This window comes from Sinocyclocheilus rhinocerous, unplaced genomic scaffold (genome assembly GCF_001515625.1).
Source record: "Sinocyclocheilus rhinocerous isolate Xijiao unplaced genomic scaffold, SAMN03320098_v1.1 scaffold156, whole genome shotgun sequence".
NCBI classification, from domain to species: Eukaryota; Metazoa; Chordata; class Actinopteri; order Cypriniformes; family Cyprinidae; genus Sinocyclocheilus; species Sinocyclocheilus rhinocerous.
In genome coordinates this window covers 444,292-461,793 of record NW_015662023.1, presented here as the reverse complement: position 1 = coordinate 461,793, position 17,502 = coordinate 444,292, and the positions used below count along the sequence as shown (strand labels likewise).

Below are 17,502 nucleotides of genomic sequence, written 5' to 3'. Positions count from 1 at the left end.
AGTTTGCGTCAATGGCGGCCGGCGGGCTTGACAACGGCGCGGCCGGCAGGCCTATCTTCGGGCTTGAGTGAGCCGCGGCCGGCGGGCTTGACTTCGGAATGGCCGGCGGGCTTGACTGGGAAAACAAGAAAAACAAAAAAACTTTCAAAATGGAAAAAAAACCCGCGAGAAGAGGCGCCGCTCACTTTCAGTCTGGTCCGGTATTCTGTCACGGTTGCACTACTGAGTGGAGTGCGGAGCAAGAGACGGAGGGAGACGAGGAGTACATCAATTTTGAGTACTTTAATTACATATGGAAAACTCACGTAGCACATGTAGACATAAACAATACCGGACGCTGAACTGAACACAGGAACACTATTTAAACACATGTCAAGACGAGGGGATGACTAGACACACCTGGGATCAATGGAAATAAACGGGGAACACCTGGAAATAAATCAACATAATCAGGACAGGAACAGGAAACTAACCAAATATGGGCACATGGGGAGTAAAACACACACAAAACACGGAACAAAGTCTGACAATGGTACTATTATGAATTGAATATTAATATATTATTAGAAAAGTGATGTGTGTATTTTTGTCTGTTAAATTACTTTCTTAAATGTGTAGAGACAGCTCTAACCCTGTGTCTTCATTGGGCAATAGTAGCATGTCAATGTAGTATTTATTAATTTGTATTTATATGTTTTACTTTATTAGGTTTTAGTTAGTTCTTGATAACACTTTAGTATAGGGACCAATTCTCACTATTTATTATCATGCCTATTATTAACATATTGGCTGTTTATTAGTACTTATAAAGCACATATTTTGCATGACAATATTTTATATCCTAATATCTTATATTATCATAATATTTTATATCCACCCCATATCTAAATTTAACAATTACCTTACTAACTATTAATAAACAGCTAATTAGGAGTTTATTGAGGGAAAAGTCATAGTTAATAGTTTGTTAATAGCGAAAATTGGACCTTAAAGTAGTTCTTCAGCTTATAGTAAACAAAAATGAGAAATGTTTTTAATGTTTATTTTATTTTAAATAACTTTTTTAAATAGTTTTGGTTGTAGATAATAACCCTTATTTGTAGACTGACTTTGTCACATTGTGGCTTATCAAAACTTTGCTCATTTGTTTAAGCATCATTAACCAGTAAAAAAAAAAAACTCAATTATGTGAGTTTGCGGCAAATTTGCAGAAACCACTGGCAGATGGGGGTGTAGATGTAATGTTATATTGTAACCATATTTCCACAATATACAAAGTTCTGTCATGAAACTTTAGATAGCGCAGGCCAATAGGTTCCAACTCAATCTGATATAATCACATCATTTATATTATTATTAATGCAGCGGATGGCTAGCCCGGTTTAATGCAGCGGATGGCTAGTGCTTGCTGTTGCAGATGCAGCGTGCTTCAGAAACCCTGCACCTTCCCCAGCTCCACCTGTATAGATCTGCTACGGGGTGATTTCATGTATGTTATACAGGGCTCAATGCTAAGGATTTTTTCTACGGCCCCGGTCGGGCCAGTGGTTCAAATTATTACTTGCCCTGCCAACATTTTCACTGGCCCTGCCACAAAAAAATAAAACAGTTGCCTTTATCATTGTTTTTGATATATGTTATCTTGTATTCTAATAATTAAGCTTATATGACACCAATATTTTAGATACAAATTCAATTTTACAATTCTCGATTTCAATTTCAATACAACCGCAAAAACTACTAGCCTGACAAATATAAAGTTAATCATTAATGATACAACAGCCAAAACTACTAGCCTGACAAATATAAAGTTCAATTATTATTAAAGACAAGTGAACAGTCAGTAATTAAGAACAAATTAACAAATTACAATCAATAACACCACTGAATATAGAACAAAGATACAAATGAAATGATTTAGTATTTTATGTTTGTAGGTGTTCAGGTACAGAAATTGAATAATCACATATAAAATAACATTTCCATATTCTTGACTGTGTTGCACCTTGATTTTTTTCATAGCCATTTGAAATTAGTGGTTATCACTGCATTTTAATCATGAATCAATTTTAAAAAATTATTTAAATTAGACTGTATAATTTCAAAATTTGAAGCAAAAACAGATGGTCTGACTTTAGCTTTGTGAAATTATGCTACATAAAACACCTGCATGAAACCGAAACAGCAGTCGGGCTGACTGAGACGTAACTTCACTCTCTGTCAGCAGGTGGCGCTCACGGAGCAGCAGCGTTTACTTGGTTACTACTGTACATAAAACACCACTGTGCATATTAGCACTACTTTAAATGCATTATACCGAGCCAAGATGAAAAGAAAATGCCATGTAAACTTTTCTGAAAACAGTCAGTTCCCCTCAGAAACACATCCTTATAAAAAATTCACTATTTAGGATTTTCTTATAATATTTCCACACAATTGACATTTTGAAAAAAATATTGCGATGCAGTTTGTGTGCAAGCACGGAACAGAGACAGTCTGAAATAAAACAAAAAATGCACGGTCGATCGGTGCATCTCTACCCCACTGTATAAATTAAATATAGATTAATCATTGTTAAAGCTATAAAGTTACTTGCCAAGACGGGTATTTTGAATTTTTTTTGCATGTATTTGTCAGTTAAAGCGCAAGAAAGAAAGAAACTCAACTCGTGGCTCGGGTGTCAGAGACGCAGTTGTCTGTGCACGCGCTGAACACAGAACACAGCGCGCGAGTACTGAATGGAGTTATCTTTTGCGCCTTGCTGGAATGCTTTTAAATTGCTTGATTTTTTTTTATTAGCAATGCTTAAAAACAGATGCAAATGATCAACTTTTTGTGATGACGCAGCAGTGGCCCGATCGAGCAAGTGACAAATCCGTGACAAGTCTTTATTGTCGAGCCCTGTTATATATGGGGGCTAGTTCATATAGGCCTATGTTATATGTGCAGCAGCAGCATTTCTTACATGCTCACAGCAGCTGCAGCATGTCTGTGAATGTATTGGCAGTAGCAAGTCTCGGTTCATGCTCTGCCGCAGCAGCAGCAGCAGCAGCAGCGTAGCAGATCTATTCCACCAAGACCATTGATTGTCATGGTAGAATTTAAAATATTGCTTCCCACATTTGCATATAAACACCATTTAGTATCCAGCAGTTTCAAACATGGAAGTTTACAAATGTGAAAAGTTTAGCCAATCATAAAATAAGTAATTTACATATATAAGTCTGAAAGGTGCAATAGCAATATTAATTCTTAGGGCTCAGACAGATGGTGAAACTTTATAACGACTAACTTTAGCAGACTTCTTCTGGAAGGGGGTTAAAATGTTACAAAAGTTCCATATTAAGGTCACCAAAAACAAAATGATGGAGATCTATTGTATATAGTGTTTTGTGCTGCAGATTCTTGAGGCTCACTCTCAGTATGTGTATACTGTGTGTATGTGTGTAACAGGAGAACGGCGTTGAATTTGAGGCATGTCTGGTCGCTCAGTGTGACTCTCTGATTGAAGCGCTCATTCGGCAGAAGGCCAAACTGCTCACCAAGGTCACAAAGGAGAAAGAGAGTAAGCTGAAGGTGGGTCAGCACACAACATGCACATCTCTTGTCATTCATTCCTCTTCTAAACCCCTTTTGACAGGGGTCCACACACCTAAAATTAGCAGTAGCAAATTAAATTTGCTAGTGGCTGTAGTAGTAATTTTAGCATCAGCCTTTAAGGGTAGTATGGGAAAGTATACATATATTTTATATACATGTATATATTTTTAAAAACCATTCAAAAATACCATTCAAAACCATTTGCAGCAGTGAGATTATTTCCCAGTTCATTGACATGACATTATGCCTGGCTTCACCTCACAGATGGGACAGAGGGAGAAAGAGTTTCTGTAATACACCGCACTATTAGTGTCGCCTCCCGTGACTTTATGGAAAGCAGATTGAGTTTTTGTCTTATCTGTGCAACTCCATATGGTCAACTCTGGTTGTATCGAGGACCTCATAAAAAAACAATTTTTCTGTTCTCTAAGATAATTTGTGGCTAATAGCGCAAGTTCCTCCATCTTCAGGGGTCTGTGTGCTCTGCTCAGATAATCAAATGAAGTGTTTTTGTTTGCAGTGACAGGAGACGTCATTTTCTACTCTAATTCATTTCTTTCCACGCCAGTAGTCTGACAACAGAGCTTTACGCATGCCCTCTTTCACCACACTGAACACAGGATGAAGGGGGTTGGGGGTGTGAAAGTAAACCCGCTCGGTCCAATGCGTTTCTTACAGTATGTTATGGAATTAATCCTTACATTGTTCAATAGATTACAGTGATGCAAGATTATATTGTGTATTAGGAAGAATAAAATGATCTACAGTTTATGTATCGGAAAAACAGCAGCAGAATTTATGTATGGCTCTTTGCTCAATATACCAACCAACATAAGATCATTTGCTTCATTTGATACAGATTAGAGACAGAAGGCTTTCTGGTAATTTTAATCATGATAAAGCTGGCAGATAAAAAAAACAAAAAAACAAAATGAAACACATGAAGCTGATTTTTTTCATATGTTAAATATTCATAGCCTCACAATATTAATGTTTTTAAATATTGTTAGTTAATTTTTGGATAATGGCACATTAAACAGTGTGTTAATCTTCCAGCTTTTGTTTTGTTTAAATATGCATTTATTTCTAACTTAAAGGGTTAATGCTGGTTCTGTCAGTTCTAATTATACAGTCATTCATCTCATTCCAGAGAGCGCTTGCCAAGTGCATCATTAAATAATTATGCATTATAATTAATGCGAGAATAAATAAAGAGTGACTGATTTGATCAGCTTGTCTTCACAATTGGACATGAATGGCAAAAAACCATGAGTGAATGTTTGATAAATGAGTAATCTTTGTAAATATTTCAAAAACAAATATGAATAGAATATATGCGGGATTATTCACAGTTTATTATTTCAGGAGAGAACATTTAATACTAAATTTAAAGGGATAGTTCATACAAAAAAAGTTGTCATCATATAATCACCCTCATATCGCTTCAAACCCATAAGACTTGAATGAAGATACTTTTAATGACATATGAATTCCATATGAATCGAGCTGTTAATTCCAAGTTTTCTGAAGGGACACAGTTGCTTTGCAGAGTACTTTATGTGAAAAGTTAGCCATGACTGTATTCACAGTACAGACTTAAGTTATTTTATTTTATTTTATTAAGTCATTCATCAATCATCCTTCCATTGTACAGTATATAGTCTCTTATATTATCATGCAACACAATCTGTTTTGGGATCTGCACAGTGATATGGTGAACAGGAACACACAGGATCATGGCAGGAACGTTGTACTAAACAATCAGCAACCAGGATTGAAACATTTGCTAATTGTGAGGAACATTTTAGTCTGTCATTTAGTGGAGTTTGCTTAGTTTGCAGTAATTTGTGGATAGTTATGTCACATCTTTTCAAGTAACCCTAGTAAAAAAAGTAAGATATAGTACTAAGTATAGTATATTTCTACTAACTATACTAAGTATAGTTCAGATGTATTAATACATTTACTGACATATTGCTCAAGACTTACTGATATAAAAAATTATAATTAAACTTTATTTTGAGTACTACTTGTGTTTTAATATCACTACTGATGAGGATTATATGATCTTTGAATATACACAATCAATGTACTTCAGTATATCTTTAGAAGCACTACTACTAAGTACAAAATCAGTTGTTCCAATTTAGCAGACTTTAAGTATACCAGTTTAGTACACCAAAAGTACACTTTCAGGGTATTTTTATTAAGTACATACATATTTAAATGTATATGTAATATACTTAGCAAAAAAAATTAACTTAAATGATTTTAGCAAATGGCTGCAATATAACAAAGAGTGAAAAATTTAAGGGGGTCTGAATACTTTCCGTACCCACTGTACATATTTAAATGTATTTGTAATATACTTAGCATGCAATAAATATATTTCAGATACATTTTAGTATATTTATTTTTCACTATAGGGAACCTTGCATGCAACATGAAAGTAACTATGTTTATTATCACATAATCTAGTCATGACAGGAGCTGAAAGGTTTATTTTATAACACTAGTCTCATATTAACATGTATAACTCCGTTTTGTGCCTGTGTTAACATATGCATGTAATGTTTATTTAGGTGCAATGCCTTGCTCCATGTTTCTGTTTAAATTATTTCTGTGGTAATCGATTGAGCTTAGCTTGTATTGAATCTGGAACATTCCCTTAATTGGCTGAGACTGATGATCATTGACAGCCATACAAATCGTGTCTTGTTGCGTGCGACTCTCTGACAGTAGATGATGATATTGGTTATACGGCTCCATATCTCTTTGAGGTGTCTATCTGATGTGACACTCACAGCAGGAGTTCATCACTGTGATAAATGCTGCTCCATGTGAAAGCACGCACGTGTAGAGATTTACCGCTGATTACAGAACCGGCTTTACTGACGAGATGCGCATTAAATATCGTGCGATATTTATCGTGCAGCCCTACTGTGAGCATGTGTTTGATTGAACAGACTGTATGTGTGTGATGAGACTCTAACCATCTCCTCTCTGTTTCAGACCGTAAAGGATCAGATAACTCACTGCACCATGAAGCTCCGACAGACCACAGGAATGATGGAATTCTGTCTGGAGGTTATTAAAGAGAACGATCCCAGTGGATTTCTACAGGTACAAACAGACAACCCCCCCCAGAGAGAAACACATAATAACAATAATAATCATTTAAAAGAAAACATATTTCAAGTGCTGGTTCCATCCCTAATTTCTGCCTGTTATAATTCAGAAGTATGAATGAAACTTGGTGCCATGTAAGCTGTGTTCAGACTGGCCCTCAGCAATTAAACTCTTTCAATAACTGATGTTTCGTAGGAGCGAACGTATAAAATATAGAGACGACAGCTCCAGATGAGCAACGCTGCCTCTTTACTGAATTTTTTATGACGTATCGATTGTGATGTTTCTTTGAGTGCCTTCACAAAGCATGTAATGTGAGTCAGAGATGCCTGCCCAGTAGAGATTTCTGAAAAGGCAGGAAGAAAGAAGCAGTTGGCAGAAAACAATGTATTTTGAGGATCAAGACAAACCGATGCACAAAGGAAAAGAGTGAATCGCTGAAACACTGTGCAGAATGTTATGGACTAAATCTTTTGTATTGTACATCAGTGGCTGAAAGTACTAAAGTTGTACAGAAGCTAAGGCCCAATCCCAATTCTACCCCTTAGCCCTTCCCCTTTCTCGATTCTCTTTTGGTTGGAGGGGTAGAGGTAGGGGAAGGGCCAGACAGCCCTTCAAACGAAGATTTTTCGGGACCACACTTCAAACGAAGGTGTATGAATTATCTCAGCGTAAACCGGCTTCAGGGGCAACATGGCTGCCCGAGCGAACAAAAAGACACATAAATGTAAGCATTTTTGACATTAATAAAGATTTTAACGAAAAGTAATCATTTGCTTTGTTACATTCAATCGTGAGTTCATATTTACAGTCATGTTACTCAAAGAAATGTTTGCAAAAAATCGCTAATATTTGCTAACTAACGTCATATCATTATAGACTGCACTATAGTGCCACAACATATTTTCATGTCTGATCAGGGCGATAACCACCGTAGACATTGAGGGGGGCTAGTCCCCCCAATAATTAGAAATCGCTAAACCCTTTTCTCAAATATTGCCAATTCGAAAGAGAGAGAGAGAGAGTTGAAAGATGCGTGTATGTACTTACTTAAAAAACAGCGATTTTATCCTCTCGTTGCTGGAAAATATAATGTAGCGATTCAGTATTTAAACTGTTATTAATAAAAGTCGTGGGGCAGCGTTGACAAGTTTCTTTTCTCCCGGATGTGTGAGCTGCGCGATCTCCGATATATATATATGTGTGTGTGTGTGTGTCAGTAAGCAGCGCATTAATATAGAACGATAATTAAAGGCTCTAATGCACACCAGCACACCAGTATAGGTGTGTGTATTGTAGGAGCTAGACGGCATATGATGACGTGCGACGGCATAGTAGTGGTGTCCCAATTCTTAGGGGAATATTTTCACCCCTACCCCTTGACACTCTGTTTCAAGGGACAAGGGGAAGGGGTAGGCGGAGGGGTAGGGGAAGGGGAAGGGGTATAAAATAGAATTGGGATTGGGCCTAAGTGTAAAATAACACTGCAAATATAACAAAGAGTGAAAAATTTAAGGGGGTCTGAATACTTTCCGTACCCACTGTATGATGACGTGTGACGGCTAGTTAGTGGTGTCCCAATTCTTAGGGGAATATTTTCACCCCTACCCCTTGACACTCTGTTTCAAGGGACAAGGGGAAGGGGTATAAAATAGAATTGGGATTGGGCCTAAATATCATGTCCTTAAAAGAATAGTTCGTTTTTTTTCATGCGCTGTAATTCCAAACCATTTTCCAACTTCAAAAGTAAAATGATCATTTCTCTTCCAGATCTCAGATGCGTTGATAAAGCGTGTCCTGGTGTCTCAGGAACAGTGGGTAAAAGGTGCGTTGGAGCCAAAGGTCTGCCCAGAATTTGCCTTGACCGTCAACACAGATCCTCTGATGCAGTCGATTCTCCAGCTGGACTTCACCCAGAATAAAGGTAACACGTGGCAACACACCTAACAAATGAGATTTCATGTTTGCTGCTTGTAATCACCAGTGTGGGGGGCGTAACGGTAACAAGCAATGCACATTACATAATCAGGTTATGCTTTAAATGTTTTGGATTTGAGACCATGCATATCGTGTTTGTTCTTGTATTAAAACAGATAGATGGAACATAGCAGAGCTGAACAGAAGGTGCACTTTTACAAGTTTACCAAATACCAAAACAATGTCGTAGTTGGGATTTTTAAAAGAAATTAATACTTTTATTCAGCAAGGATGCATTAAATTGATTAACAGTGACAGTAAAGACATCTATAATGTTACAAAAGATTTCGATTTCAAATAAATGCTGTTCTTGTGAACTTTCTATTCATCAAAGAATCCTAAAAAAGCATTGATAATAATAAGAAATGTTTCTTGAGCACCAAATCTGCATATTAGGTTTTTAAAGCATCATGTGACACTGAAGACTGGAGTAATGATGCTGAAAATTTTGCTTTGCCATCACAGGAATACATTTTTAAAATTATACATGGAAAAGCATTAAAAAATGTAATAACAGTTCACAATATTACTGTTGATTGTATTCTTCATATAAATGCATACTATTTCATTTTCATATAAATGCAGCCCTGGTGAGCATAAAAAAGTAGCACCTCTTCTAAAAAAAAAGTTCTGTTTTTTCAGTAGGGAGAATTCAGAAATATTTTCAGAAATATATAAAAATGATCATGCAACAATTTGTGTAATTAACACAGTTATTTATGAGTAACTAAAAAAAATGCTGGTGTTCACTGTAATGAATTTGTTGCAATGAGATTCTTGTTGTTCCATTTAGAATGTGGTTTCTAGAATCTGGACTAGTAAACAACAGCTTCAAAAATGGCAATTAAACCAGTTTTGGGAAATAAAACCAATCTTGCAAACTCAAATTCACATCTTGTCAAATAATAATTGGGCTACACAATCCAAAAAATAAATTCCGTCGTTCCCAGTTTCAGAGGCAAATGATCCCCACAGTTTTACCTCTAGACTCACACATGCAACACTTGCTTTGTCCGATATCATCTTTCAGATGGTCAGGAGGCTGCTTTATTGAAACAAATGCACGCAGGTGACCAGAAAGAGGAGGAGAGCACAGGAGGTATTTCAGAGCTGCTACAAACTGTTTCCCTAAAATACACGACCCCTCCCAAACCCACAGCCCCTTATCCTCTGTTTGGCACCAGTGACTTTCAGGAAGTGCTTATTCCCATGCATGTCACTCCATGATTACCCCGTTTAACCTTGTGATGCTTCAGTGTATGACAGTCAGTGCTTAAACGCGTACTCTGTTAATATTTTTGTCTTTTAGCGGAGACCTCCACAGTGCTTCCTGCACCGCTGTTGCAGTTGGAAAAATGCTGCATGCGGAACAACAGCGCCACTCTGGCCTGGAGGATAACTACGGTCCAAGCCCTGCTTGTAGAGGGTTACGTGCTGGAGCTGGATGACGGGAATAGCGGGTCTTACCGGGTACATCTACAACATCATTCAGCAGTCAGGAAAACAAAGAAATCTCTTAATCATTTTGTACTCTGAATAAAATCAACTCATATGCACAGTTTTCATTCTTGTGCTGATATGTTTCGTACTGAATCAAGACTTTTGGGCAGGACTTTTTTTGTTTGCTTATATATTTATTTTTGTGAAATGATCTTTTGTGCTATCATCTATGCAAAGTTGATGCAATAAAGTAACATCATAGTTAACGATTACTTGTTTACATAGGATATATCTATGTAATGTATTTTATATGATTTAGGCACTTATACGCTATAGTTTGACAGAAGTGCTGGTTCAAGACTGTTTTCTCCTCTTTTCATCAGTCTTTTTAGTTTATTTGCCTTTTTTATGCCTTTTTTAGATACTGTTCGACTTTCTCCATAGCATTTTAAAGTGGCTGTTTCTCTAAATAATTCAAATAGATCACATATTTAACCATCAGCTTTGCGATAGGAATGGCTCGCGCAAATCTTATCACACTTCTCGAGCGCGCTGGTGTACTCTGCGCGCTGCTTATAAACTACGCTTCAGTCTGATAACTGCTCCGTTCGGTTCGTACATGAAGTAAAAAGCGCCGACGGCGCGATTTAAATAATTTTTTTATAGCCTGATTTGAGGTTTCCATTAACCACGGTATAAATATTGGGTGGGGGGGGGTTACTTGCTAGTTTTGGTTATTGGGGTTATATCCCCCCTATCCCCCCCACAACCTACGCCCCTGTTGATATTTGTTTAATGGATGCAAGCTAGTCTGGGATGCAATGAAATGCTAGCCTTCTAAGCGAATTGGTGCTAATTTATATCCCATTTGGAGCGGTGCCAGTAGAACCAGTGACATTGGTGCCGTGACCCGGGCAAGAGTGCGGTTTAAAGGAGGCCAGCTAGTAAGAACTGTGCAGGTAAACCTCACTCCTCTGGCCTCAAGGAGATGTGCACTAGCAACTGACACTACACTCTAAAAAATGCTGGGTTAAATATAACCTAGCGCTGGGTTAAAAAGGGACAAACTCAAAACAACCCAACCGCTGGGTCAAAACAGCCCAACCGCTGGGTCAAAACAACCCAATAGCTGGGTTTGTCCCTTTTTAACCCAGCGCTGGGTTATATTTAATCCAGCATTTTTTAGAATGTAGTGGTTGCTGTCTTTAAAGGGATAGTTCACCCATAAATGAAAATTCTGTCATTAATTACTCACCCTCATGTTGTTTCAAACCCATAAGATCTTCGTTCATCTTCGGAACACAAATTAAGATATTTTTGAAGTTGAAGTTAGTTTGAATCCCACTTAAAGCGTGAAAATTCAGACCAGTTAACTCTGTGCCATTAAATCTTCCAAACTGCTTTTCCAAAGTAGGGTTGCAGGAAGCTTTTTACGTTATCTTGTTTTTGAAATGCTTTAAAGTCTCTGCTTCTCTTTCAGAAATCTGCAGCTTATTTTATCATCCATGATAAACGTGCAGTGTTGTCTTATATCTTATCTTACATGAGATCATGTTTTACCAGATGCTTTCTATTTTTACCTTACACCTTGTCGGCTTTTTTCCTCTTTCCCTGTCCATGTTTTAGGAAGTCTATGTTGGGAAAGAGACCATCTGTACAGTGGACGGCCTTCATTTCAACAGTTCATACAACGCTCGAGTCAAAGCGTACAACTCTGCTGGAGTGGGAGCGTACAGCAAAGTTGTTGTTTTGAAAACGTCTGATGGTGGGTGTTTTGGTCGTCTGCTTCTTCACACAGTTTCTTTCATTCACCTTTAATAGGGTCTCTGAGAGTTCTTAAAGCTTCTTTTCTATCTATGACGCTCATCCACACAGCTTTCGCATTATATATTCCCTTTCCTCTGTGGAACCCTGCTGTGGATGCATCTCTTTAATAAGTGTTTTATAGGAAAACAACTCTCATTACTTTTTAGCTACTCTACTGATCAAACATCCTACGTAGACTCTATGTAGACGTAGAGACTTATAGTCTCATAGGGAGTTCATTTGACTGAGTGTTATTTCAAAAATGCTGATATTTATACCAATATTACTGAGACTTTTCACTGTTTGTACCACTCCATTCCACTTCTGCAAGTTAATGTTGAACCAACAGAGTGACTTTCTATATGAGTGAGTCATTGAATCATTCACACAACTGATTTGTTCAAAAACACTGACTCTGCTGTAGCTTTTTTGGAAACTGTTTGCTATGGCTGAGCAGTAGTAGACAAATGCACTATATTGTGTGAATTTGATGTAAGTTACTCAATATTAAAAGAATAGTTAACCCAAAAACTCACCATCTCCATACTCACCCTCAGGCCATACAAGATGTGTTTGTTTCTTCATGGAAACAGATTTGGAGAAATTTAGCATTACATCACTTGCTCAGCAATGGATCCTCTGCAGTGAATGGGTGCCGTCAGAATGAGAGTCCAAACAGCTGATGAAAACATCAAGCAAACACCATGAGTCCAGTCCATCAATTAACGTCTTGTGAACCAAAAAAGTTGCGTGTTTGTAAGAAACAAATCCCTCATTAAAACTTTTTAACTACAAGTTTTTGCTAAAATATGAGTCATCTATCCATAATATTGCTTTCTCTATTGAAAAAAGTAATCTCGTCTGAATAAAGAGAGAAAAATGCAGCACAGTTCAAGCATCGTTTACAAGCAAAAACAGTCAAAAATAGTTCTAAACAAATATTTCAGTGGATTTTGATAAGAGAGGATAACAGGGTACAGACTTTTTCACTGTTTGGACTCTCATTCTGACGGCACCCATTCAATGCAGAGGATTCATTGATGAGCAAGTGATGTAATGCTACATTTCTCCAAACTTGTTCCAATGAAGGTCTTGGATGACCTGAGGATGAGAACATTTTCAGCAAGTTTTCATGTTTGGGTGAACTGTTCTTTTATCTTGTGAATAGAACTTGTACAATTTTACTATACTCTATGTATTTCTTAACTTTTAACAACATATCTACAGTGTTCACCTTGAATAAACATGGCTAACTTGTGTTTATAGCTTGGAATGTGATAAAAGATGGCAAAACAATCTTTTCTTGAGGATTTTAGAATTCATTTCATATTTAGCAAAATGGCATACACGCTTAAATCACTTTGAAGGGCATAAAAACACTTTTCCCTAATTGAGAAGCACAGTGGGAACAGGGGTAATTTAACACACACATTAACTATGTATATTAACTTTTTCAATGTTAAGATTTAGATTAAAATGTATAAATGTTTATGGGAAAAAAAAGATCATTATTTATATTTATTGTATTTATTTATAGGTGTATATTTAAGTCCTGTGACTGGCTTTTAAGTTTTGCACCAATAGAAGACTGTTAGAATTAAGACCCCAGTTATAGTTACATTGGCAGGTTCTAGATTGCTGTTTGCAAAACTACATAAACCAGGGAACCTACAGGAGATGTTTAATTAACACAGGACTTATTAGGGTTTGATGCTAGATTTGCCTTACAGGCCCTCTGCATACTAGCTTCAATATTTCATTCCTTCAGCTCTTTTAATAATTCATGTGTCACTGCAGGAGTGAATATGTGTAGCTATGTGTATGATCAGCAAATTATGATGACTAAACTGAACCTCTTTTATATATTTTTTTTCTGGGAATATCACACATAAAACGATCCTTTTATCTGTCAGATATAACTGTCCTAAAAATCCCTTGGCTCTGTTTTTTAAATCTTAACAGAAAACGAAATAGAAAAAGCCTTTTAAGTCACAAAGAAAATGGTGGAATTTAAATTTGGTGCACTTTTTACATTGGACTTTTTTTTTTTTTTTTGCACAAACACTTTGAGAAACGGCATTAACTATTGTCATATACAGTGTACAGTAATGTCAGTCAAATGCTGTGAGATTCTATTTTGATTAATCTTAGTATTTTTTATTGATTAACCTCTTTAACTGCAAATATGTTTTTGAACCACACTGGATTATTCTGGCTTTCACAAACTTTATTTGATCTTTCCTCTGCAGTGGCATGGTTCACCTTTGACCCTACGTCAGCTCACAGAGACATTGTCCTATCTAATGAAAACCAGACTGTGACTTGTAACAGTTACGATGATCGCGTGGTGCTCGGGACGGCTGCCTTCTCCAAGGGCGTGCATTACTGGGAACTTAGTGTGGATCGCTATGACAACCACCCCGACCCCGCATTCGGTGTGGCACGGATTAATACGATGAAGGACATGATGCTAGGGAAGGACGATAAGGCCTGGGCCATGTATGTGGACAACAATCGCTCCTGGTTCATGCACAACAACTCCCACACCAACAGGTACGCATCTTAATTTTTCTAGGGTGGTGATCAATTTTGCAAGCTGGGCTTTTGACAGATTTGGTCCACATTATTTTGGACAGGCACCACCTCTTGGACAGGAAGAGTCGTGTGTGTGTGTGTGTGTGTGAGGGGAACAGGGTCACATCACAGGAGAGTGAACTGCCTGTCAGAAATCATAGCACGTCAGCTGTCTTAACCGCGGCTTGTATACTGCATCATCACTGTGTCTGTCACGCGACTCTGTTGCCCTTTCGGGCTTGAACTGATGGTAAAACTAACGACATTATTAACTGTCTTGATATTTACTTTGAAAGCTGAAGCGATTATGGTAAGGGGCGTTACATTTCCGACGCGTGCTTGTGGTGTTCGGCCAATCACAATGCACTGGGTCAGCTGGCCAATCAGAGCAGACTGCGCTTGTCTTTTTTTCTTTTTCTTTTTTTCCCTTTATTAGGATTAGCAACAAGTATACAAAAATATACAACCCTAGTAACAACAAAATGACTGCGCTTGTCAAAGGAGGGGTTTAAAATAGCATCATATGACCCCTTTAAGGACATAAATGAAAATTAATGTGTTCATTAAATTACTGTACAGTTTTTCTGTAGCTTAAACAGTAGAGCATGATGCTAGCAATGCCAAGGTTATGGCTTTAGTTCCCATTCAGCAAGAACTAATAAAACGTGTACCTTAAATGCAATTTAATGGACTGTTCGCATAGAACATGTTTTTCCGTTCCACTATATTCATTGTTTTTCTATGTAAACAAGCACTAGATGGACGTGTTTGATCATTGCAATCATGTTTTGTGTCTTTTGCAGTTTCTTGCGCATAACATGGCATACTAAAAATGCAGCGCTTAAGTTAAAATAAGTTCAATTGTTAAGAAACGCATTTCGGAACATTGCATTTTTCCACTATTCCAATATCCACGTCTCACGTTTTTCAAAGCAAAATGCATTATGTGTGAATAGCCTCTTAGAAAAAGCATCTGCAAAATACATAGATGTAAACTTGCTAAAATATTATAAGTGGAAGAGCAAGACAACAACACACATGTCTGTGATAGTTCAGACTATGTTGATGATGTATACACCATATTACAGTATGTTGGAATATTTTCATAGTTGTGGAGCATTATAAACAGTTTCAGTATAAAGGTTTGATTAGGATATACTGTAGATGTAGTGCATGTACACATGGTGTATGTCACAGTTATGCTGATGCAGTGTCCTCTGGAGAGTATGAAGGACAGGCTGATTATAACACTTGAATACTAATGCAAGGATTTAAAATTCTGCCTCCGTTTATTGATAGTGAGGTGACTGCGAGGACACGCTAACAGTACTGCTAGTGTTACACTTAACAGTCCCTGAAATCTGTGCCTTTCGTATGTAACCTACTTAATGTAGCCTGAAGCCAAGCTTGTTCTACTTCTTTGTCAGTCTTGCATCCATCATACTCTTTTGAACAGTTCTTTCCTCTTCTCTTTTTAAAAAAAATATTTGATAGATATTTAAGATGTCTTGTTTTCCCAGCATGTTTCTTTTATTCTCTTCTCCCTCCATCACCCAGAGGCTGTAAGCAGGTAAACCATTCAGGTGAAAGTAGTTTGTAGAGTCACTTATGTAGAACTTTGCTAGTAATAGTTCTAGTATTATCAGCTTTGTGATATTTGTTAGATAAGAAAATGTTCTAGAAACTCAATGGTTCTGTTTGTATTGAGATGCGTTTTTGGTGATCTGTTCACAAGTGGTCAGCACTAAATACAGGTGGAAACATATAACGCTCTATGTCATTTTCATTGCTGAGTGCAGCATGCACATTCAAGTTAAGACCCATTCACACCAAGGATAACTATAACATTGATTATAAAGTTTTAATAATCATTGTAATTCTTAAGTATCGAGAAGTTCACACCATAGCTTTAATGAGAAACGACACAGAAAGTGATGCAGATTGTGACAAAATATGAGAGGAATTGCTTTAAAAAATAACATGAGGTGTATTTGAAATGCATGTTAACGGGATAATTATGGAATTACATTTCTGCCACATTTCTGCACGCGAAAGATATTTTGAGCGCACAAAAGTGCATTTTGCACGCGCGCGATCTGAGTTTTGTGGAGAAAACGTTTGCAAAGAAAAAAGTATTTTGAGCGCACGAAAATCAATTTTGCATTTAAAATAAGTTTTTGGATGTGTGTAGACCTTCTCTTTTGCGCGTGCAACGTTTCACTAGCTTGCTCACCTGATGCCCCCCTCAGTGCTCGCTAAATACCAAAGGCTCGTGTGCTCAACACAACCCAGTTTTAATGTTTTGAATAATGTTTAAATAATGTGAGACTCAATTTCCACTGTTAAACAAACTTTTATTTCAAACTAACCGCTGTACCTGAAAATATAAAATAAATCACTTGTTGCACAGGACAGAATGTTCTACATCAGTGGTTCTCAGACTGTTTAGAGTGGAGTACCCCCTGAGGCATTTCTGCTTAGGCCTACACCCTCTCTTCCTTCTTCTCTTCTCTTAAAAGTGATTCTTTTAAATACTAAAACCGCCAGTAGGTGGCGGTAAGTCACTGTCTTAATGCATGAGTCATCGAGTCATTTGTTCATTCAGTAACTTCAACCAACTCACATCTCCTTTCTTTCTTTCTTTTCATCCATGATGCCATTAAAGTCATCTGTTGCGTCTTCTGGTGTTTCATCGCTGACTGTGCCACAACCGCGATACCTGCTCATTAGAACTTTCAGTGAGCTACTTTTAGAGTGTGCACGCGATGTTCCTGGACCCGGACGCGTGAGTCTGTGCCCTGCTCGGTCCTGCTCCTCCGTGGCGATGACGGCGTGCGGTTAAAAAAATCATAAACGAATTTTAAAGTGGGGGGGACACAAACGTGATTTTGAAAAGTGGGGGGGGACATGTCCCCAGTTAACAGTTAGCCTAGTTGTAATCTGATTTTCTAATCTGACTGGACAAGAGACTTTCTA

General features: G+C 37.4%; 1 protein-coding gene across 3 annotated transcripts in view; it reads left to right on the top strand.

The window, feature by feature from the left end:
- The window catches only part of LOC107727346 (E3 ubiquitin-protein ligase TRIM9-like), a 45,358-nt gene that overhangs the window by 24,730 nt on the left and 3,126 nt on the right, over window positions 1–17,502 (top strand). Inside the window, exons 3-10 of one of the 3 annotated variants that reach the window (XM_016537190.1) lie at window positions 3,454–3,576; window positions 6,613–6,723; window positions 8,500–8,653; window positions 9,737–9,805; window positions 10,016–10,176; window positions 11,773–11,911; window positions 14,202–14,505; window positions 16,084–16,096. In XM_016537190.1, the coding sequence (XP_016392676.1) occupies window positions 3,454–3,576; window positions 6,613–6,723; window positions 8,500–8,653; window positions 9,737–9,805; window positions 10,016–10,176; window positions 11,773–11,911; window positions 14,202–14,505; window positions 16,084–16,096 (1,074 nt within the window). The remainder of the gene's footprint in view (window positions 1–3,453; window positions 3,577–6,612; window positions 6,724–8,499; window positions 8,654–9,736; window positions 9,806–10,015; window positions 10,177–11,772; window positions 11,912–14,201; window positions 14,506–16,083; window positions 16,097–17,502) is intronic. The other 2 variants (XM_016537188.1, XM_016537189.1) reach the window with 2 other exon arrangements.